The sequence below is a fragment of the Macrobrachium nipponense genome, chromosome 10 (assembly GCF_015104395.2).
Source record: "Macrobrachium nipponense isolate FS-2020 chromosome 10, ASM1510439v2, whole genome shotgun sequence".
In the NCBI taxonomy this organism is placed as follows: domain Eukaryota; kingdom Metazoa; phylum Arthropoda; class Malacostraca; order Decapoda; family Palaemonidae; genus Macrobrachium; species Macrobrachium nipponense.
In genome coordinates this window covers 103,165,203-103,189,780 of record NC_087204.1, presented here as the reverse complement: position 1 = coordinate 103,189,780, position 24,578 = coordinate 103,165,203, and the positions used below count along the sequence as shown (strand labels likewise).

General features: G+C 37.0%; 2 protein-coding genes across 2 annotated transcripts in view; both read right to left on the bottom strand.

Moving 5' to 3' along the window:
• The window catches only part of LOC135223847 (protein Hook homolog 3-like), a gene marked incomplete in the record, with an annotated part of 163,036 nt that overhangs the window by 14,583 nt on the left and 123,875 nt on the right, over window positions 1-24,578 (bottom strand). The window contains 8 exon segments of the mRNA XM_064262731.1: window positions 12,670-12,813; window positions 12,963-13,108; window positions 13,217-13,381; window positions 13,728-13,889; window positions 14,327-14,442; window positions 15,553-15,727; window positions 17,430-17,668; window positions 19,555-19,635. Coding sequence (XP_064118801.1) covers window positions 12,670-12,813; window positions 12,963-13,108; window positions 13,217-13,381; window positions 13,728-13,889; window positions 14,327-14,442; window positions 15,553-15,727; window positions 17,430-17,668; window positions 19,555-19,635 — 1,228 coding nt within the window.
• On the bottom strand, window positions 2,227-12,663 carry LOC135223846 (mucin-2-like). Its single transcript, XM_064262730.1, has one exon. The coding sequence runs from the start codon at window positions 12,552-12,554 to the stop codon at window positions 9,879-9,881; it is 2,676 nt and encodes an 891-aa protein (XP_064118800.1). The 5' UTR covers window positions 12,555-12,663; the 3' UTR covers window positions 2,227-9,878.

The window sequence follows — 24,578 nt, the reverse complement described above, 5'->3', positions numbered from 1 at the left end:
ACATGGGAGGCAAACAAGTCGACATTATAATCTCCCAAATTCATACACACTGCTATGTAGCTATATTTCTTTGCATGTCTCATTCTTGCATTGCTGCATAATACCCCTTCCTAATCATTTTTCAAATTAATTAAGGAATGCTGCCATTTCTAAGTTTGGATTGCCAAAGGTCTTCCTAATCAAAAACCTTTTAATGTGCTCTTCAACATGCATATACATTTTTCACCAATTTTTCCCTATAAACAGTACTGTGCTTAGGGTTTGATGTATTTTCCCCCATCTTTTTACCTGTGCTCTTACCAGGTCTACATCTTCATTTAGTACCTGTATTTTTTCATTATTTCCTAGGCCTTCCAACAAATCTATGCCTTGTTACTTCCACAACTAGTGCGTTTTTGACCAACTGTTTCTCGTCCCTTTTAATGTCAGATCTCCACTGATTCCTTAATCAAAATGCAATCTTCCCCACACATTCTGGCCATGAATGGTCACATCTTTTCAAACCTCCATTTTCCTTTTAGGTGTCCAGAGTAGCACACGCCTTATGTACTCATCATAGTCTTTACCCTCTCTGCTACTGGAACATTTCATTTACCAGTATGTACTCCAGTTATCTCTCCATTTCATTCTTGCTACTCTTTCAAGACCTGACACATAGTCCAGGGTGTTTCCAGGGTAACGGAAATGCTTCACCTCTTCCGAAGACCTGTCCAGCTATCAATGCATGGTTCTCAATGCCCTCTCTTCTCCATTTGTTCTTGTAATAGATTTCAGGCATCAAAAATCTTTGACACTATGTATACATATTTTGTAATCCACAGCACCTCTTGTGATACCATCTATTACATTCAATACACAGTTCACTATCATACCTTCCACACAAGAACCACAAGGCCACTATTCTGATTATACTTTTGTGTGTTATTCTTGTTGATTAATATATCTTAACATTACTTTAAAATATTCTTTATAAATAAAATAAAATACAGTCAGTTTTACCTTAAGAGAAAACTTAAACTGGGGAAGTCCTTATTAAGATCTGAGAACTACCCTTTCCATTCCAACATATTTTCAGCTGTGAAGGTCTTTGCTCTATAAATCTCACTGACATGTAAAAAACCATTTGTAATAAAACATCTCATACATACTGGTTTTCAATTTTCCATACAAAAAAAAATGATCAAAATTTACTTGCATTGTGGAAATAATCAGCTGACATCTTTGTGCTAAGAAATGACTCCATGATGAGGACAACAGTTTACTTGACACTTTACCCAAGAGATTAACTACCTTAAAAGTTGTATGGCTTTGTTGCAAAGTCAAACTTCATATGGCTAACAGTCTGTCAAAACAGAATATATTACATTCCGACTTCTTTCTCCCTTGACAAATTTATCTTCTACAGTCACTTTTTTCAACAGTACCCTTTTTCAGTTTATCTCTAAAGAATTTGTAGTACCCTTATAAGTTTATCTTCTAAAGTCATTCTCTTTGGTAGTACTCCTTTTTTTTTCTACAACTCATCCTAACACAACGGTACTAAAGGTGAACCTATTCCTACCCTTCAAAGTCCCATAGCTTCAATCCTCTTGGTCCACTGGGCCCATAGCATGCCCTAGTCTCTGAATGTGAAAAATCATTATGTACCTGATAATATATTTTCATGGTTATTCAGTCTTAAGATGACCATCCCCAGTATCTGTCATCTTTTCACCTAACGCCCAACACTCGGATCTGTTCATCTTAGTGGCGCTCTTTTATACACTGTTCCCGAGAGATAATAATATCTTCAACTATCATTCTATTGTTTTTCTAATATAGAAAAAGACCTTTAAACTTTTAAATCATAACACTCCTGAAATGGAAAGTCTAAAATGCTCAAAACATCTTTTCATTAATTAGTATGAGTTTATCAGTTAGCAAGGATTTTAAAATTATAATAATGCTGCAAAACAAGCTCAGAGCAACATGCAATTAACCAAATCAAGGTCAGTAACCTCATGAGGTGTCTGTATGAGCGTGATATTTATTACCCTCCACCTTTTGGCCCACTGCATGTACACAAGGACTCCCAAAACCAACTCCCTAATCTGGTACAGTGAACCCCCGTATTCGTGCATTCTGGATTCGCGGACTCACATATTCACGGATTTCTCTCTGGAACATACACCCCCTTTACTTGCGGAAAATTCACCTATTTTTCCATGAAAAATATCCTCAAATTCCTTTTATCATAAGAGCACATTTTGTGAAAAAACTATTAAAAAACAGGTACTATAAACATTTTTAGCAGTTTTTTCTTGAGTTTTTTATGAGGGTTTCAACTATTCGCGGATTCTAGCTAATCACGGGGGTCTGGTACGCATTCCCCGCGAATAAGGGGGAAACACTGTACTTGCTCAATCATGGTAGTGACGACAAAAATAAAGTAGCATTTACCTATCATTGTGTTTTGTCATTCTTTGCAACTTCATAGGAAAAGAAAAATAGTACCACCCTAATTTGTTACTCAACCTAGTGAGGAGGAATTTGGAACATATAGACTGCCTCTTTAAGAGAAATAATATGAAGCTAATGCTACTGAACCAGCAATCATTTACAATGAAACATAGTTGATGGAGGGCTCCCTACTAAAAAATAATGACGAAAAGTGCATGGCAGAAAGTAATGTAACTGGGGCTATGGAGAACCTTTAGTGCCATCTATAGAACAAGGGAACTAGTACTTGAGGTTGTGAGACAATGCTGTTATAGAATTGCACCATATTTTACGACCAACATAATTTACTATTTCAAAAAGCACAAATCTAGTACATATTACGAAAGACAAGGTGAAATGCTACAGCCTCTTCCTCCAATGGAAAACTTCACTGTTTGTGGCTCAGCTAAAGCAGACTAAAATTAGCTAGCACTACAAATCATGTCTCCTAGTCCTTAGGACAAACAAAAGCCCATTGGCCCTCAGTAGTTGAATTAGCACTTGAAAAAGAAAAAAAGAAGGGACAGTAAGGTATTTCTCTCATGTGAGGTTGGGTAAATACCTCAGAAAAGAAGTTATAAAATTCACCCCTCACTTATCATTAGCTTTCCTCACCTCCTCTCTTTAATATCCACTTAAGATCTTGTCCAAAAAAAATACTATTAACCCTCTTATGCCGATTGGACGTATTATACATCGAGATAAATTGTCTGTCGGGTGCCGATTGGACGTATCGTACGTCGACATACAAAAGTTTGTTTAAAATTCACGGAAAAATACTTATAGGCCTACCAGGCGAAAAATCACGTGCCTTGGGGGATGCTGGGAGCTCACGGATCAAGGCGTTGTTTTGTTTACAATCGTTACGCAGGCGCGAATTTCTTTCTAATCGCACTAAAAAGTATCAGTGACACATCTCAGAAATTATTTCGTCACTTTGAAATAAATTTTGCACCATTTTAAATTAGCCGTTACATGGAATATTATATATGAAAATGTGTGCAATTTCATGTAGAATACAACAAAAAATACTCATGATTGTAGCTTTTATCAGTTTTGAAATATTTTCATATAAATAAAGATGTGCCAAAATTTCAACCTTCGGTCAACTTTGACTCTACCGAAATGGTCGAAAAACGCAATTGTAAGCAAAAACTCATATATTCTAGTAATATTCAGTCATTTACCTTCATTTTGCAACAAATTGGACGTCTCTAGCACAATATTTGGATTTATGGTGAATTTATGAAAAAAACTTTTTCCTTACGTCCGCGCGGTAACTCTTCCAATCAATTTTTTCGTGCGATTGTCATAATGTTTGCACCATTTTAAATTAGCCGTTACATAAAGTTTTATATATGAAAATGTGCACAATTTCATGTAGAATGCAACAAAAAATGATTGAAGGTTGTAGCTTTTCTCATTTTCGAAATATTTGCATATAAATCACGATAAATAGAAAAAAAACCACATTTGATCAAGTTTGACTCTACCGAAATAGTCATAAAGCTCAATTGTAAGCTAAAACTTTTACAGTCTAGTAATATTCAGTCATTTATCTTCATTTTGAAACAAATTTGAAGTCTCTAGCACAATATTTAGATTTATGGTGAATTTAAAAACAAAAACTTTCCTTCCCTCTGCGCGCGGATTCTCTGCCGCAAATCTCCGAAATGCGTACATCGCATTCTCGTAATATTTGCTCCGTTTCATATTAGGCGTTTCATAGAGTTTTATATATGAAAATGTGTGCAATTTCATGTAAAATACAACAAAAAAATAATTGAAGGTTGTAGCTTTTCTCCTTTTCGAAATATTTGCATATAACAAAAATATATTTAAAAAATTCGACATTCAGTCAAATTTAACTCATCCGAAACGGTAGAAAACTGCAATTGTAAGCTAAAACTCTTACAGTATAGTAATAATCAATCATTTATCTTCATTTTGAAACAAATTGGAAGTCTGTAGAACAATATTTAGATTTATGGTGAATTTTTGAAAAAAACATTTTTTTACATCCGCACATTATGAATTCATGCATCATTATGTGATAATATTTTCTTCTCTGTGTTGCTTTGATCGTTTTACAATGTGTTATATACAACAACAACAAAAATTAACTCGTTAGCTTTAACCGTTTTGCTCACAGCGCGATTTGAATACAATTATATATGAAATTTTGTTTTTGCGCTATCATATATCGCATTATTTATATATGATAATGATATTTTTTTCACTTCTGATGGTTGCATACTAAACTTCAGGCAATGACAAAAAAAGGAGCCAAAAATGAACTCTTAATCTTGAAAACTAAGCGCGCTGTGATTTTTTGAAAAAAATATTTTTTCCGCTTCCGCGCTCATTCCGAGACCCCCCGGCATACGGAGACAATTTTTATTATATCCCTTCGGCGTAAGAGGGTTAACATGCACAGCAGGAACTAACAAAATAAATGGACAATAACAGAGATTCAGACACATGAAAAAACTCTGCCTTCTCAACTTGTTCAGTCCTATAAATGGCATTTTAATTCTCTGATGGAAGGTTGAAGTTGATGTACACATCAGCATCATTAACATAACATGGTGGACAATAATGGCTGTGGATTCAATTTAAACTTGTGGCAGACAAATTTCAAAACTAGTTACATTGGTTTCACAATATACTGTACACATTACTTGTAACGACTGTTTCAAAGTCTAGCTGTCCTGCTAAGGGCATGAATTACTTATTCTTGCTTACTCAATAAATGCAAGTGCAAAACGGAGGAATATCTGTTGCACTTCCACCTTCCACTTACACTGTGGTCAATATTTAATATTTCAGAGTGAAAGTACTTTATATGATACTTGACTTGGGTATCACACTGTTCATTGTATCATAATATATTTGACAGTATATTTGGCATATCCACAAAATAAAAAAATTCAAAGTACATACGTACTGTACCAACACTACTACATTTATCGATACCTCAAGACAAACATGACCTTACTTTCATTTAAAAAGAATAAAGATACCAAGCATTTCACTTTTAAAAGTCAAAATACTGTAACAAATCAACTGCAATATCATATTTTAAATGGCCAAAGGCTGTGTACTGTGATCTTTCATGAGCAACAGCTGTCGCTTTAAACATAGAGAAACTTATACAGTGTGTGAGAACAAAGAGAGCATCATAGAAGTCTTCAGACCACAGTTTTTAAAATTACATTCATAAAATAGACAAAGAACGTAACTCCTTCAACATACAGCCTCTTTATAGCATATAACAGTCACTATGCTGCCCATCACCATTAAGAAGCATCTAAGATAAGCAACCATCCCATTTTCTTTCAGAACTTAGTTTAAACATTACAAAATACAGTATTATTGAGACAAGGATGGTTTGATATTCAAAGTTTCTTTCAAGAGCAAAGAAAATATAAAGAAAGAAAGCAGTTCTGAGTTAATGAACAAGAACTGCATACATTTCCAAATATAATATAAAAAAAAATAAAAGCACCAATATGATGAACTGACAAATGCATAAATACAATAAGAATAACAGTAAATAACAAATACTATATGAAATGCTGTACAGCGCAGGCTTTCCATCTAAAATATTCTAATAACAATAACAATCAGCACACTATAAGACTTCAACATAATACATACTGTGTACTGTATCATGTTTCCCACAGCACACTGAGAGCGCGTAATAAATTGTTAGTAGCATCACAAAGCAAGAACAGTAACATAAGCAGAACAAAACACAAACACACACAAACAGACGTTAACAAAGGTACCCACTACCACCAAGCAACAAGCCCAAGCAACCCCAAAGATATATGATGTAGTACGTATATATATATAACAGGGTATATATAGGGTGTTCAGGAAATAAAACAACTTAAAATTATTCACATATCTAATTGTATTTAGGGAATTTATACATTTGTTATGAGTGAGACTTAAAATAATATATTTTTATATATATGTATATGTAAAATAAAAAATGTAAAATTGATGCATACTCAGCAGTTGGGTATACCACATACTGACCCCTCACATCTACCGCAATAATTTAGAGGAGCAAAGACTCTGCTTTCTTCAAAGGAAAACAGAGGCTGCTGCCACAGGAGAAGAGAAACAGGGAGGGAAAGGATTGCTAGGGCTTGTTGTGCTGCTTCCCGCATTACTGTGTGTACCACAAGACGAATTTCCCTTCGTTTACATTCTACGAACAATCTCAGTATACTGTGCTTCAACTGTAAATTCCAGGTGCAGAACAAAAAATCGTGTGTGGGGACCAAATCAAAATACAACAACTTCCTTCACCCTGGCACATTAGCCATGAAATGTGAACACGACAAAGCAAAGTGCACAACAGCGAAGTTAAAAGGAAAATCTTGCTGAACACTTTAAGGTGGTTTTCAGATCAAGATCTTTTCAAAAACAAAAGCTGATTACAAACAAAAATTTGGACAATAAGATTTGAAAAACATACGGCAAAATACCATAAGCGGTACGAGAGTTCGGCACTGCATAGCATACAATGAATTGTTACTAATAAAACCACACTTTTAATTAAAGAAACTAAATAGATTATTTGCACTGACAGGAATATCACTGTTTTATCTACCTCATTCTAATGACAGTCTCTAACTGCTGAAAATGATTCCTCAAGAGCCCTCAATCTAGTTATGATACGAATTTAAGTTATATATGTTAAATTTTTAAAACTTTTCAGTGGGACAAGATTATATGAATAAAGATTAAAATATGATTTGAAAATAGGTACAGGAATATAAATTAACATAATTAATAAAAGTGCTGGTAGATAAAGTAAGGGGTAGTTTGCAGTTCACATGCGGTAACTGAAAGTCATGCAAACACAAAATGATAAAAATATCAAAAGCACACAATTGTCTCTTAATTAAAAGCATGGTACCGATGAAAACAAAAATCATGATTACCCTCTCTTCTTTGAAGCCCACATCATCATGGTAGCACTTTGTGACCATTCACGATAAAATGAATTTGTAGCATTTTATGATCCTTCACTGTGTCTTTTTACATCAGAGCATTACTCATCCAATATCGAGAGTCATAAATACACGATGATTATACGAAGATAATTTACAAAACCTAATGAAAGCTATACTATACTAAAGCTACATTTTTCTGGAAATACTGTACACTGAATTCTAACATTCTTGCCTAATTCTCATCGGATATCACTCAAGGTACTCATTGCAAGGATTATTTCTTGAGCAAACATGACTCTTAACTATTAAAAGAGTTCATTGTTACGGTATTACAATTATCACAGTCTACCAATAATTCACCGAAAACAGTGCTAAATTATTTTTTCCTAGCGACTTACCTATTTCTTAAATGAAAAATCTTGGAATGAGGGAACAGCCAATGTGCTATAGCTGACAATGAACTTCAAAGGAGAGAGCCAAATTTGACCAAATAAACTATTACTTCAATAGTACAAAAATAACGGTAAAAAAAAAAATTAGCGACAGCAAAATAAAAATTTTCATTTGCAACAAACAGGTTTTAGTTACTTCCACGTAATAATCTGAAGTAAAGAATGCTATAGTGAAAATCAAATTCCGGCTCTCTATATGTCTGCGTTAATTGGTATTCAAAGTATTTTATAGCTTCTAATTTTTACATCGGTTTGTGCTTAATGGAAACAAATTCAAACTTGAAATATATGAATGTACCTGATTAAATAGTTTAGTAAAAATGGAGTGAGATCAACGAGGGTGAATTGACAATGTGCAAATAACTAAAACCTATTGTATGAACTACTGTACCTGTACAATATTTATACGGACAATGTGTCTTGAATTGACTATTAGTAGTTAATTTAAAAGACTATAAAAATTTTTGAATTTACTAGCTTGTGCATCCATCATTATCAAACAGGGTCATTTGCCTAGAAATCAATAATCACTGCATGCACAAACAAGGATGGCAAATTGTTAAGTATTTTTAAATATAAGTTAGTGACTTGAATATCTGGAGCTGAGCAACATACTCAAATGCTCACTGAATCAAAGCAATTTTACGAAGAAAAATGAGTGAACTGATTATACAACCAAGATACGATTAAGACACATCACTGTACCTTAGAATAACAGTCATATATATATCATTGATAATACATTATCAACCATTTGTTAATGAGAAACTGAAAAGCATAAACTTAATACACTGAACAATCAATGATGTACATTGCAACTGTACTGAAAGCACTATGTGACAAGCTCATTCAAAGCTGAGAGGTCTATGTATAATTGCACAAAAACTACTCTTATCACTAACGATTACATCCTGCAAAGCTATACACACCTAAATTGAGGCCAAAGTATTGCATCAGTGACATCATACAAATTTCAAAAGAACTTACTTGCACTGAACATTTACACTTATTCATAAAAATGGCTCTAATGAATAGTCATTTTAGGAAGATTTGTTCAGTAATTATGGAATAATTTTGCACAGCAAAAGTTTAGGGGAATACAATAATTACAACAATGGCTTACGGAGAATACGGAGAATAGATTTCGATAAGAAAACCTTCTGTTTACTACATACTTATAAAAAAACCCCACTGAACTCACTTCACTTGGCTTTCCATTTGTAAGTTCCATGATACAGGACATTAAATCTGACTTACAACACAAGTAAAATTAGTTAAGTTAGTGGCAACTGAAAGAGTTCTTCCATCTCTCACAAGTTGCAATGTAAATACTAAAGATATGATGTCGCATCACAAAATGAACACGAGGTGCAATTCTTGCAGAAGTAAGTTCCCTTGAAGGGCATATTTGAATGATGCTTCCTTAAGTACTTATTATACCTCAGGTGCAAAACAAGCAGAACAGTTAACCTATGTTTGGCACAGTCCTGAAGCTTTACATACTTACTAATTAAATGCACATGAGCACCAAATGGCTCAGGGGTTAAAACACACCATTTATGACTAGCTTTGTGGGCGCTAGTAAGCTAGGCTTACTAAATGCGTTTAAAGTTTCATGATTCACTAAATAATGCATAAGTTATCAGATAAAGGAAATGGCTATTACTTCAACAACTGTAAGAGCTGCTATCGAGAAGAATAAATAGTCTGACTAGAGAAAAAGAAAATGGAGAAGCATTTAGGAAGATTTCTTAAAAAAAAAAAAAAGCAGCCACATGTCAATGCCACAAAACTGAAAAACAATTTGTGGAGATAACTTCCATATTTGTTCAGCTTACATAATAATTTAAATTTAAGTTTTGAAAAATTATTATTATTTGCTAGAGGGAAGCATACTTTCCTTTTAAAGGAAATCTATGCTCCATAACAGAATGTAATAGTAAAGTGGTATTATCACTTCTATACCTTGTACAGATCACGGGGTGCACAATGTAAACATAGCATTAAAGGTTTCTGCTACCATGTGTTTTGCAGTTTTATTTTTTGGTTTAACAATAGCACCACCATTAACTGAAGTTGGTGTTAGCTCCTTGAATGAATTCTTTCTTTGTTTCTTTGTTTTGCTTTGTTTCCGAAAAAAGCTATATGTGTTGACAAGAGCTGCAGCATCAAGCCCTTTGACATTCAGGAATTTTGGATTGCGTCTCTTATTGCGTGCCTTACTCAACAGTAATGCCTGGGTACCGCAACTGGCAGAACTATTTTCTTCAGAAAATGCTTTATACTGATGAGGATTATACTCCTCAGTGTCTGTGCAATATTCTGTTGCAGATGGATCTTCATCTCCATCATCAGGACTAAATGATGTACATGATTCTGAGCTAACAAGGGGAGCGGCATACATACCCAACGTTAGTCTACGTTCAAGAGTTTCCAAATCTGTATCAGTGTCCGTAGCAGAAGCAACATCTCTTTCTAATCTACCAGGTAGTGAATTGGTAACAACAAAGTGGGTGAAGAGTGTGTCACTCATGAGAGTGACTCCATTCTGGTTCTTTTTTGCATTGGCAGGTGATTCACTCTTATTCAAAGGAACTTTAGGTGTAGGTGATAACATACGCTCTCTTGGTGAGGCTGGGGAATAATGGCTTGGAACAGGGTCTTGACTTCTCTGAAATGCTTCACTCACAACTGGATCTCTGAATTTGACATGATTGTTACCCTTTGATTGCAAAGAATTTTCTTTCCCATTCTTTGAAATAATTGGAGAGCTCTTCTTGCTGCTTTTCTGCGTGTAATCATCCTTATTAACAATGGGAGAAAAAGAAGCAGGAGAGGAGGCATTGCTAATGGAATACGTATAATTGGAAAGTGATAAACTACTAGAGGGATATATACCATTAGTTAGAGAGGAATTATTGTTAGAGGGATTACTGGTATTTGAAGCTGATGAAAGCAAGGGAGTGTTTGCTCTCCATAATGGACTGTACTTGCGAGGATATTGAGAATATGGTACATCACTCTTATAACCATTAACGAGGGGTTTACTAATGCTACTTCCATTACACACATTAGCAGTTCCTATTGCACCAGTCTCTCCTTTCTCATCTGTGTTCTTTGAATTCTTTGTTAAAGGTTGAACCTTTTCCTCATTCCTAAACTTTGTTGGTGTTGACTGGGGAGGTTGCAAAAGCAAAGGTGATGGTACTACTTTTGCGGGGTCATCTTTTTTCTCGCTATCCTGAACATACGTCTTCCTAAGCATAGCAGGTAACTTCATGTTGAGATGCAGAGGTTTATGTGGCTCTAACTTAGTTCTACCTGAGATTGGAACAGATGTATTGGCAGGGTTAGATGAGTTGCTCTCCTTTTGAACCTTACTATTCTGCTCAGGTATTTTATCAGTAGTAGGGGAACTTATTGTGGTGACATCCACAAGACTACTCTTTTCTTGGTTTGGTGGAGCCTTTTCTAGCTTTGTAAAATCCTTACTACTGCTAACTGAATTATTGACGAGGACTGTCTTTGTAACAGGCAAGTCTACTGGGTCTGGAACTGTTTCTGTTACCAGGGCATTAACAAAGGGCGGAGACTTGGTAGCTCTGCTACGAGTGGCGTTTATGCTATTAGGAAGGCGTGGCGAGTTATGCGGGGTAGGGGAATCTGGTGGAATCAATGGTCGAGAATATGCTGGGCAAGTCTTTCGAGCTTGAGACAGAGAAGCAGAAGTTGGACTCGTTACATATGTGAGAGAAGTGAGGGAGGTTGCAGACGCAGGTGGCAATGAACACATAGTCATTAAGCTCTCCGGGGTCTTACTACAGCTCAGCACTCCAGGGCTGGCCTGTATGGTCGACACTTCCACAACCGTTGATGGGAGGCAGAATGCAAGAGAAACATTTGGGGAGTTGGGAAGGGGAGAAAGAGACGGGGATACGTGAATGCTTGGAATGGGTGTCGTCGATAAAGAAGTTGTATGATTATATTTATAAGGAGGACTGTACGAACACACTGTGTGAGGTCTGGGTGGACATGGAGACGACACACGGACATTTGGTCCTCCACAGCTCCCCATCTCTTTGCTCATATCCTGAGAACTATTCTGGAAACAGCAATGGAGACAAGAAGTGTGCGCTGGGTGTGAATGATGCATTACAGGGGGTGAGTTACTTCTCTGACCACCTAAAGCTGGAATAATATCACTCATATGATGAGTGGTGCACTCTTCTACTATAGAAGGAATCACTGGGCTGAGGCAGCGGTACACTCCCGACAGCCCAGATTCTAAAGTATTGGAAAAAACTCCAGAGACGCCGGAATCCAAGGTCCCAACATAGTCTGGTGAGTGATCTTCCACACAACCATTATCATCACAGCCTTCACAACTGCTGGGTGAAGTGCGGCAGCATCCGCTATCTTCATTCGTAGGGGACGGAGACAATTTAAACTCGTGAATGTGTCGTATGACTATAGGACTTTCCTTTGAAGTCTGAGTGGCAAAAGAGGCTGAACTGACAGGCAAAGGGGGCAGAGATCTTGGTTGTTGTAATGGTAAGGTAGAAGACAAGAAATTGGTAGAAAGCAAACCTTTAGGTTGTCTAAAAATAAGTAAATCTGACTCACTAGCCCACTTAAGATTTTTCTTAAACATTCTTCTCTTTCTACTAGGGTCAACACAAAAGGAAAAACCAGGGATGGTGCTTGGATTCGGTGACCATCCCCCTGGACTGGGAATGTGTCGGCTAAAATCTCCTTTGCAATCCCACCTGTTTTCCTGAGTGAGCGAGGTCTGTCGTTCCTGAAGGTCAGACACCAATGTTTGAAGGACGGGTAACTGTTCACTACTATCCCCTTCTCCTGCACGTTGCTTCAGTAAAGTATTCTCATGCTGCAGTCTAATCAATTTTTGTCTGAAATTTAAATGATTTACTCATTAAAAAAGGAAATTTTTTTACATATACATGCACAAAAGCAGTACAATGAGCCGCTGAAATTTTGAAAAGTTCTTCGAGAAGTTAGTCAAACAAAAATCCTGTGACTAGATAAAACTACTAAATACCTGATCTCATGAGGAACAATTTCCAACAAATCAACATCAGAGAGATCGGAAGGAGGCCTGGAGGTGGTATCGGATGTCAAGGTCGAAACATGGCACCGCAGTTCCTCAATGTTTTCTTTGAGACCGTCACGTTCCAATGTTAGTCTCTGGAACAAAAACACAACCAGTGAAGTTGTTCTTGACTTAGGCACAAAGGGGCATAGTATTTTAGTCAAGTGCATTATACACAAAGTAATCTAAAAACCTTAACTCACATCCTTCTCCTGAATTATGGCTTCCATCTTCTCGGCTAATTTTTTGTTTTCAAATATTTGACGATCTGTTTTCTTCGCCTCTTCAGCTAATTTCTGGTGAAGCTCTGCAACTTGCTTTTTGTAGAGTTCCAATTGAGGTCTCCAAGTGCCACTCTTCTTTACCTCCTATGCAGAGTATAACAAAGTAAATTTGAACAGCCTTCATCTTTATGGCTCAACATGCAAAACTACAACCATAATACGTATATCTTTTTCTTACTGTAACTGGTACATTTAAAAGATGTATTACCAATGGAAAAATCTTTGGAAAATAGACAATCACAAAAATCTTGAAAATTCTAACTATGATGAAATTTCTTTTGAAAGATTTAATGTAAAATGGATGCTTAAAGTTGTATAAGCCTTCCAAATTAAAAAAACAAGATTATCTTTCCATACACACCACACCAAGCATATTGCCTGCGCTGTACATTCTTTTGTGGTTTTAAGGTCAAGGAAAAAGGCAACCTACCTCTTCAAGTTCCATGTTGTGCTGCATGTAGTCGGAGTTCTTCTCCTCGAGGATTCTGACCTGGCGTTTCAGGTCGCTCAACTCCTCCAATTTCTTCTTGTAAGTTTCCATCGTGCCCTCGTAAACTACTGCCCGCTCGCTCATCTCACGGAGAGCGTCCACCTGGAATAAAATGCATGTCATTCACATAATTCACATTATTTTGAGAGAGAGTCATCCGTCTGTCACATTACATACAATAAATTATTGTGAGAAAATGCATTTCTTAATAGATTTACCACATAAGGAATTCATTAATCTGAAAATGGAATCATTACTTCATTGAATACTGTCAAAGAGAGAGAGAGAGAGAGAGAGAGAGAGAAGAGAGAGAGAGAGAGAGAGAGAGAGAATCATCAGTTTCTCACATTACATACAATAAATTACTGTGAGAAAATGCATTTCTTAATAGATTTACTACATAAGGAATTCACAAATTTGAAAATGGAATCATTACTTCAATGAATACTGTCAGAGAGAGAGAGAGAGAGAGAGAGAGAGAGAGAGAGAGAGAGAGAGAGAGAGAGAGAGAGAGAGAGAGAGAGAGAGAGAGAGCTTACCTCATCCTTGAGAGAGCGCGCTTCATCAGCCAATTGCTGCAGTTCCTCGTTACGAGTCTGAATCTCCTGGTTTTCCCTCTCCAGCACCTCGAACTTTGTGCGATACTCATCTCGTGCTGCCAGGAATAACATTATGTCAGTGGATTTTATATCTTGCTCCAATCTACTCACTATGTCATAATACAAACTACAGAAGCTGGATGTCTATTTTTACTACATACAGTAAAAGTAATTTTTTTGAGAGCAAATACAAATTACATAACAATCATGAGGTATGTATCAGAATATGTAAACAGGAGATTGCCAAGTTTGGTGTAAAAGTAGGTCTACATCAAGATTGTGTGTGTGTTTCCTTTTCTGTCTCCATGGCTATTTAATATCTGTTGACAGAGAATACCAAAAGTTAAAGAAAGGACCCATTGGTAATATAGGAGTTATGTCGTGGGTAAAGATAATAGGGTGTGAATTGAGTGTGGAATGGCAGATACCCCCTCATGAAATAAAGATGAGTGAAAATTGTGGAGAGAAAATCAGACTAGTGAAAGTCTGAAGATGTTGGCAAGAGGCAAAATTGGAGTCAAGAGACAAAGAAGCCAAAGTTGGAATGCATGAAGTGATTGGTGAACCATCTCTCCTTTAAGGAAGTGAAGTTTTGATGCTAAATGTAGATGAAAAATAAAAGGTACAAGTGTTTGTGTAGTACAACTAGTATAAGCACTTGTGGAGTACAAAAAATTTAAAGTATGAGGAATGTGTTATAAAGCAGTAAAAGGGTTAACACAAGTGAAAAGATGGACTTTATTGCTTTAACATGGTTCAGTCATGTGGAAAAAATGGATGACCATAAGCTGGTGGAAAGTAAATCACTTGAAAGCAATGAAGTGAAGGGAGAGAGGAAGACATTAAAAATGGCGAACTGAGTGATAGAGGTACACACGCGAAGCCCCTTAATATCCTGGAAACTAGAGCTTGTTACTAGTGCTACGCTAGTTTTCTGCACGTGGAGTTCACCTATGATTTGGCAGTTGAAAGTATGGATATGGCACATATACATACATACACATACATTTATGAGTGTTTTGCACAGCTTTATCAATCACAACAATTAACCATTATCAACAATTGGTGACTCCTCTAAAAAGCAAACTATGACCAAAATCACCAACGACTTGGTATGAAATCTGAACGCTGAATTTTCCTCCAATCAAGCCAAACCAATGACTTACATGTTTCGAGCTTATACAGCTCATCCTGAAGGCTGTCGATCTGTTTCTTCAGATCCTTGTATCGTAGCGTGGACGTACCGCCAAGATCAACCCCCGTTTCCAAGGCATCCAGGCGGTTCAAAAGCTTTTCGTTTTCGGTGGACAGTGCCGTCTTCTCCTCCGACACCACAGAGATCTGCGGAACACAGTAAACTGTAGTTATACATCTTTTAAAGAATATTGTATACATTTTGTCTCAGTATAGACAAAAACCTTGCCCCTGGCACAACAAAATGGTAATAAAACCTCCTTGCTTTCTTATGTGACGGAAATAATTCTCTATATTCAATGGAGTCCTTTCTGTTTTATTCTGTAAAATTAAAGTACATAAAAATTAAAATCCCAGAAATTTCAACATAAAAAGTTTCTACAAACTTTTTCCAAAACTACAGTTGAATTATTACTATTTTCCTTTCTTAAGGTTTTTCAAAGGTCAAAGATTCAAAGCCAAGAATATGAAAACTGAAATTAAAATTCTTAATGTGAAAGGCTTTTTAAATTGACAAAAATGTGCAACTTTAACTTTGGCAAACATCAAATCTGGTAAACTCAATAAAAATGGAATTACCAGTCAGTATACAGGCAATACTAACCGGCTTACGACGGGGGTTCCGTTCTTGAGATGCGTTGTAAGCCGAAAATTGCCATAAGCCAGAACATTGTCAAAAATCCCAAGAAAACCTTACATTTAATGCTTTGGGTGTATTAAAAATTGTATAAACTGCATCTTTATTACATTTTTCATAAAAAAAACTTTCAAATATTGATTATTTTGCATTTTTGGAGTAATATTTCTTCCCTCAGGTCGGCGTCATAAGCGTTGTAACCAGTGGTGGCTCGTGGCTATAATTCACAGGGGTGCTGTTACTTAATTTCTTTTTTAGATCCCTTCATATATAACTGCATAAACACACGCATTATATATATATATATATATATATATATATATATATATCTATATATATATATCATATATATATATATATATATATATATATATATATAATGCATGCATTTATGCAGTTAATATGAAGGAATCTAAAAAAGAAATTAAGTAACAGCACCCCCGGAATGATAGCCACGAGCCGGCACTGGTTGTAACCCTGGAACATGTGTCGTAAACCTGGAAATAATTTATGATGAATATAATTGAAAAGCGTTGTAACCTCACAACGTCGTAAGCCGAACCATTCGTAAGCCGGGGACTGCCTGTATACTGGTAATTCCATTTTTATTGAGTTTACCAGGTTTGATGTTTGTCAAAGTTAAAGTTGCACATTTTTGTCAATTTAAAAAGCCATTCACATTTAGAATTTTCATTTCAGTTTTCATATTCTTGGCCTGTAATCTGTAACCAAATATTACGAATCTGCATCTAGCTAGGAAGTGCTGAAAGCTCAAAAAGACCCTGAAACCTTCACCTTGACCAATTTCTCCCAATTCTCCCCAAAATTGAATGATAGGGGAAAGGTCCTCCGGTTAATAGAGACTACCTGTTCCTCAGAAACCACCTAGAACATCATAACCCCAGGTGGTGACACAACACGTAACATCAGGCCTGCTTTGATTTTCAAGTGAGCCGGAGAATTAGGGTATGGGGGTGGCAACGTCATCCCCGGAGGGCTTTCAGAGAGTTGGCCTATATATGTGTGTGTACATAGACACTACCCCACTGTACATTTTTTCACCCTAAAACACAATATACTGTGCATACAGTACTGTATGTATAGAATAGGCATGCAAAACAAAATTTGAATTAGGGATGGCAAACAGGAGCACTTTGTACAAAATTGTAACTTTCCATCCAGGGTGGTGTCTGCATCGGATTTTCTCCTCACCTGCTGTTCCAGCTCATGGCACCTCTGGACAGCTTCGTCCCTGGACTGCGTGGCCGTTTCCAGCTGTTCGAGGACGGTCTTCAGCTGCGGGTGGAAGGAGGCGGGGCCCAGCTCGAGACGCCCCTCGGTGTCAGGCCCCAGGATGCCTGGGGAACTCTCTCGCAGCATCAACTCCTGGATTGCCTCCATGATCACCTTCTGCACCATCTCCTCCATGTTCATGATGGCTTCGATGTATTCTGAGGGGGTAGGGAAAGGGCTTGTAGTGGGTTGGAATAAAATGGCCCATTAATTCAGAGAGAGAGAGAGAGAGAGAGAGAGAGAGAGAGAGAGAGAGAGAGAGAGAGAGAAGAGAGAGAGAGAGAGAGAGCATCAGCATATCATACACAGAGAGACTACAGGTAGAGAGAGAAGAGAGAGAGAGAGAGAATCAGCACTCATAGCATAGACATGATCTACAGAGAGAGAGAGAGAGAGAGAGAGAGAGAGAGAGAGAGAGAGAGAGAGAGAGAGAGCTATCAGCATACTCATACACAGACAGGACCTGATCTACAGGTGAGAGAGAGAGAGAGAGAGAGGAGAGAATCAGCATACTCATACAAATAGGACATGATCTACAGGAGAGAGAGAGAGAGAGAGAGAGAGAGAGAGAGAGAGAGAGAGAGAGAGAGAGAGAGAGAGAGAGAGAGAGAGAGAGAGACTATAACCTACCAGCATATACTTATATAATAGACTTAACCTACAGGTTGTAAATATGATCATTTGAACTACAAACATATTTACGCGACATTCATACTCGTCCCAAAATGAAGAAATGGAATACTCAATGTTCCAGTTTCCTTCAGTTCAAGATGTAAAAATTTTTATATTCCGACTGTCTTTTTATTTCAAGAGTCACTACTGTCTAACACTGACTCCAATTCAAAACCTATCAGTAATCTGAATGGTGCTCTTTCGCCTAAGCAACACCCAGAGAATTTCCAACCATATTCCCCACATTCCCAGCATCTGTCACTCAGACATGAAAGGTCTGAAGAGCTTTCAAGATACTTTGCTCTCTCTCTCTCTCTCTCTCTCTCTCTTTCTGCAGATCAGGTCCTGTACTACATCAATATTATGAGAGCTTTTGGTCTCTCTCTCTCTCTCTCTCTCTCGCTCTCTCCTCTCTCTCTCTCTCTCTCTCTCTCTCTCTCTCTCCTGTAGATCTGGTCCTGTACTACATCAATATTATGAGAGCTTTTGGTTTCTCTGTCTCTCTGTCTCTGTCTCTCTCATATATATATATATATATTTATATATATATATATATATATATATATATATATATATATATATATATGTATAAAATATTCATATTGAACTAGTTTGAGTCAACACCTGACGTAAAAGGAATGCACCAAAAATGAAGTACGTGCTTCTTGTACAAAGCACAGCCAGTTTCCTAAATTCATTCCATTCACGTTGAAAGTAACGCAGGTAACCTCTCCATTTTCGGACAAAAGTACCACAAGCACATTCTCTGCATGACAATAACTCGAGAACTGACGTCATCAATAAATACAATTGGTTCTCGAGAACAACAATGATTAAAATCTTATAAAAATTTTTATAAAAATATAATAAAAAACCTTCTATTTTACTCAGTAACTTAAAAGGTTGAAACTCAGCAGTGCCTTTAATTTTTTGGGTAAAATTGATTTGTTAACTTTATTCTGATAACATTTCAAAATAAATATTGAATTAAGAATTCAAAACATAAATTCTGAACCTTATGCCCACATCTTTCTTTGATCTCTCCTGTGATTTTCCTCCCCTCAAAAAATAAATAAATAAATTGGTACACACTTCTCAGGAACAGTAATGGTAGTATTATTTGGGATTAAAAGTCTCTGAAACGGCTCCCCTTCTCGTAGGGAAGCTCATTAAAACAAGAAAAAATATCCGTACACCCCCCTAAGAGTCTTGGTAGTAGTAGTAGTAGTAGTAGTAGTATCAATATACGGGATTTATCCCTGAAACGGCTCCCCAGGCTCTGAGCCAACACGTTACGTAGTAGTAGGAGTAGTATTAGATGGGATTTACAACCTTTGAAACGGCTCCTCCCTCGCTATTTAGGGATACTCACGCTGTTTGCTCTCGCAATTAACGGCGCATCCCAGGATGAGCTGCAGCATCCGACCCAGTTCCTCCTGGTCGTCATGTTCGCCTGCAAAAGAGAGGAAGAAGAAGAGGACATTAGAACAAAGACAAATACTGCGGGGGGTGAAGTGTAAATAAAAAGACATGTCAGAGAAGAGATGATGGTAAATGATTCATGAAAACAGAATGGGTATATTTATGTGGCCGATACTCAAAGATGCTATAAAGAGTCAGGAAATGGACTAAGCATAATACAAAGACTGCAAAGAGAATTAAATAAAGAACACATAAAATCTTAAGTATACATATAACTGGCAGAGTGATTACGATAAACAGTTGACGAAAAGATAAAAAAAATATCAAATAATGACACAAATTGAGGAAATAGAAAAATGCAAAATAAATGGAAAAATCATGACTGCATTAGAAGCGAAATTACGAAGAAGTTAAACCTACTTGAGAGAGAGAGAGAGAGAGAGAGAGAGAGAGAGAGAGAGAGAGAGAGAGAGAGAGAGAGTACGTATCCCTACGATCTATCGATAGCAATTCAGTGACACAAAAACTCTTGTTAATCAATCATACATAAAATACATAACAGGAACTTACGTCATTCACAGCAATGACAAGAATACATAATAGATCTATATACATACTATACTATATGGAGTCAAGTTTTCATTTAGATTTGAATGTGTAATAGAGGATTATCACATTGGCCTCAACGACGTACAACAGAGTTATCCAACACTGAATTCAGTAGGAAGAGAATGGCATCCTCTCTAAACTGGGCAGATTGCTGAGTATCCAATCTTGCTTTGGTTCGTGTTAAATTATAGAATCGTTACGGACAAAACCAGCACACACACATATATAACATATATATTTATATATACATATATGTGTGTGTATAACTGAATCAAGAAAATATAAGAGGTGATGGATATTATATAAATAAAGACAAAAACCACGAAGAACAGAGAAACGATTGATTTCTCTAAGGCCTGTCGACTTCTTGTCCTTTATTTAGCTGCGTTAAGGACGAGATGTCGAAAGGCCTTTGCAGAAATACATATTTTTCTTTCCTTCGTGGATTTTGTCTTTATACATATAATATATACATTTATATAGACACATTATTAAAGGGATTGCAACTTACACCCCAGGAGAGACGGAACTCCAGAGGTCGGCAGGGTTTTACAGGAAAAAGTGAAGTAAAAAAAAATAATAAAAAAACACAAATAATGCGTCATTTTAACAGGATTACGCTAAACGCTGTGTTTGGTGTGGTGTGGTTGGGGGGGGGGGGGGTGTTGGAACGAAGTGTTGGGAGGGGGGGGGGGAAAGATGGGCCTTCAGAGGGGAGGGGGAACCACGAGGCATTAGAGGACGGCTGCGGTCTCAGCAGATAATTCTCGTTCCCTAGTGGGTATATATACCCTATGGGCACTTTCTCAGTCTTCTGGATATGACTGGTTCTGTATGTTTTGTACTGGCTAAGGTTTAGTAAAGAAACTTAAGCTGGATGAAATATTTCACGAAACTATTATGTTTCCAACGACGAGCAACGCTGGATGCTAATAAATGCTGCACATTACTCTCTCTCTCTCTCTCTCTCTCTCTCTCTCTCTCTCTCTCTCTCTCTCTCAGCACAGAGGTAACCGGGGATCTGACGCTGAGTGCATTTCAGAAATGTTAATTCTTGGAAAAAGGTTCGGGAGGCTATAGTCTGGGAGATCTCTCTCTCTCTCTCTCTCTCTCTCTCTCTCAAATATCCCTCTTAGGAATGCAGAGATGTACAACACTTGCTTGCTTTTATTTAAGGACTCAAACGCCGAAAAAAAGAATATAACATTCCCACGTCCCAGAGACGCCCGTACACTAATCAGGCGTCCATTTTATCACTTCTTGAACAAAACGCAAGCATAAGTCAAAACCATCTGCTTTGCCAGGCAGGCCGAAGCAATTGCCTTCCTTCCGAGTTATTTTGGGGCAAAAGGCGAAGGGGTAAAAAAAAAAAAAAAGCATCGTTACTATTTTTTTATTAAACACTTTTTTCCTGTGTTGTCTCAGGCAAAAGAGAAAAAAAGTATTGTTTCTATAATTTTTTTATTCAAAAATTCATTTTTTTTCCTGTGTTGTCTCAGGCAAAAGAGAAAAAAGTATATATCGTTTCTATGATTTTTTTAATACATTTTTTTTTCTGTGTTGTCTAAGGCAAAAGGTAAAAAAGTATTGTTTCTATGATTTTTTTTATTCAAAAAATCTTTTTTTTTTCTGCGTTGTCTCAGGCAAAAGGGAAAAAAGTATCGCTTCTATGATTTTTTTTATTCAAAAAATAATTGTTTCTGCGTTTTCTAAGGCAAAAGGGAAAAAAACATCCTTTTTATGATTTTTTTTTAAATTCAAAAAATAATTATTTTTTCTGCGTTGTCCGTCGTCACTTGAAGACCCACTGCCGAAGCAGGTGTGTGTATATGTGTGGTCACCTGTATAAGGCGATGCTCAAGGTCAACTGGTGGTAGCTGGACCTCACTCCAGCTTGCGGCCACTGAGAGAGAGAGAGAGAGAGAGAGAGAGAGAGAGAGAGAGAGAGAGAGAGAGAGCGTCCTTTCAGACGAAAATGTGAGCTTGTGTGAAGGAGAGTACTAGCCTTCCAGAAGGATATAAAAGAGAGAGAGAGAGAGAGAGAGAGAGAGAGAGAGAGAGAGAGAGAGAGAGAGAGAGAGAGAGAGTCTGTCTGTCTGGCGGATTAATAATCCTCTTGTCTCCGATTGCCTTTATCGTCCAAAAGACATCGAATCAAGAGGCCTAAAGCAACGTATCGATGACGGTTAATATCCTGGATGGGTGACCGGCTCTTCCATTTCTGTCGTGCGAGTCTCTGGAGGTAAACTGGTTCTAAGCTGTCATTTGCTTGGAAATAAACGCAGAAATACTCTTAAAAACTAAAAGCAGCGACATTCTGAAAACAAAAAAAGCAGCGAAAATCTGAAAATATAAGCAGCAACAATTTGACAATAAAAGCAGCAACAATCTGAAAACAGAAACAGCAACAATCTGAAAATAAAAGAAGCAAAAATCGGAAAATAAAAGCAGCGACAATCTGGAAATAAAAGCAGCAAAAATCTGAAAACAATAAAGCAGCGACACAATATGAAAATAAAAGTAGCTACAATCTAAAAACAAGATAAGAAACACTTAAAACTTAAAAGCAGTTACAATCTGAAAACAAAAGCAGCGACAATCTGAAAATAAAAGAAGCGACAATCTGAAAATAAAAGCAGGGGAAATCTAAAAACAAAAGCAGCAACAAGCTTACAAATACAGAACAAAAAGCAGCATCAAAAAGCAACTCCACTGACCACAAAGCAATAGTAATAGTCAAAGCAATATAATAGCTACACAAAAAAAAGCTATTAGTGCCCATCAGAGCTGGGTATGGCCAAGGTCTCTCTAAAAAGAGTACTTGGGCATCGCCCCTAGAAGGGACGGTTCGAAATGGGGTTCGAATTTCAACGAATCTCGACCCAGTAGAGAAATATGAGATCGGGCCCTACCACAACCACAGGGCTCCTAAAGACAAAAATAATAAATAAATAAATAAATAAATAAATAAATAAATAAAGGGAATTAAAAACTTCACGAGAATGAAGGAAGGTGACGAACAAATAGATAGATAGATAGATAGATAGATAAATAAATAAATAAATAAATAAATAAAGGGAATAAATAAACTCAAGAGAATGGAAGGTGACGAACAAGAATACCATAATACATGAATAACAAGACACATATATAAGTGAGACACTGAACTATGACCTCTAATTCACTTACAACTTGTTGCAAAGACTGCATTGCGCAGATAGATAAAAACAAATGACTGCGCGTATTTAATCACAAACACAACGAACTGCTAAATAGGCTGTAATGGACGGGGAGGACATTCATAAAACAAAATGACTAAGCGCAAGGTTATTGGATTACAAACATAGCGAATTGCTAAGACTGAAATGCCTAGACGAAAATACAAATTTTAAAAAATATGTGTAATTTGAAATACTTCAAATTACTATTAAAACCAACTTAAAAGAGAAGTAAGGGCGAAGATTACGTAACAGAAACCAGAATGAATTACGGCCAAGTGCACGTACGATTCCTAACCAAGTTACGAGGTTTTATAGAGCCGTATACGTGTCGTAAACGTGGACGTAAAATCCTGTTACTGCATTACCGAGAGAGAGAGAGAGAGAGAGAGAGAGAGAGAGAGAGAGAGAGAGAGAGAGAGATAAGCGCCCCGAGGAGTTCAAGGTATTATACCAAAACACTGTGATCAAACACCTACTAAGCACGACTAAATGACGAACGAGAGAGAGAGAGAGAGAGAGAGAGGAGAGAGAGAGAGAGAGAAAGAGAGAGAGAGAGAGAAAGAGAGAGAGAGAGAGAGAGAGAGAGAGAGACCTTACAGACCTTACAGACCTTACAGTTCGTTCGGGTTGCCCCAGGTCCCTCAGTGTGAGGCGCCTCTAATGTCTACCAGAGAGTTGCTAGTACATCTTCCGGTATATTTTGCATCTTCCAATCTTGATGGTCTGGGATGCATTTAGATATTTGTCGAGCTTATTCTTAAACACATCTACGCTCACTCCTGATATATTCCTCAGATGAGCTGGCAACGCATTGAATAGACGCTGCATTATCGATGCTGGTGCGTAGTGGATTAATGTCCTGTGTGCTTTCCTTATTTTTCCTGGTATAGTTTTGGGCACTATTAATCTACCTCTGCTTGCTCTTTCTGATATTTTTAGTTCCATGATATTTTCTGCTATTCCTTCTATCTGTTTCCATGCCTGAATTATCATGTACGTTCTCTTCTCCTTTCTAGACTATATAATTTTAAGGATTGTAGTCTTTCCCAGTAGTCTAGGTCCTTAACTTCTTCTATTCTAGCTGTAAAGGACCTTTGTACACTCTCTATTTGTGCAATATCCTTTTGATAGTGTGGGTACATAT

Coding starts and splice junctions, on each gene's coding strand:
- LOC135223846 (XM_064262730.1), bottom strand. CDS start 12,554: ATGTTTAAGAAAAATCTTAAGTGGGCTAGTGAGTCAGATTTACTTATT.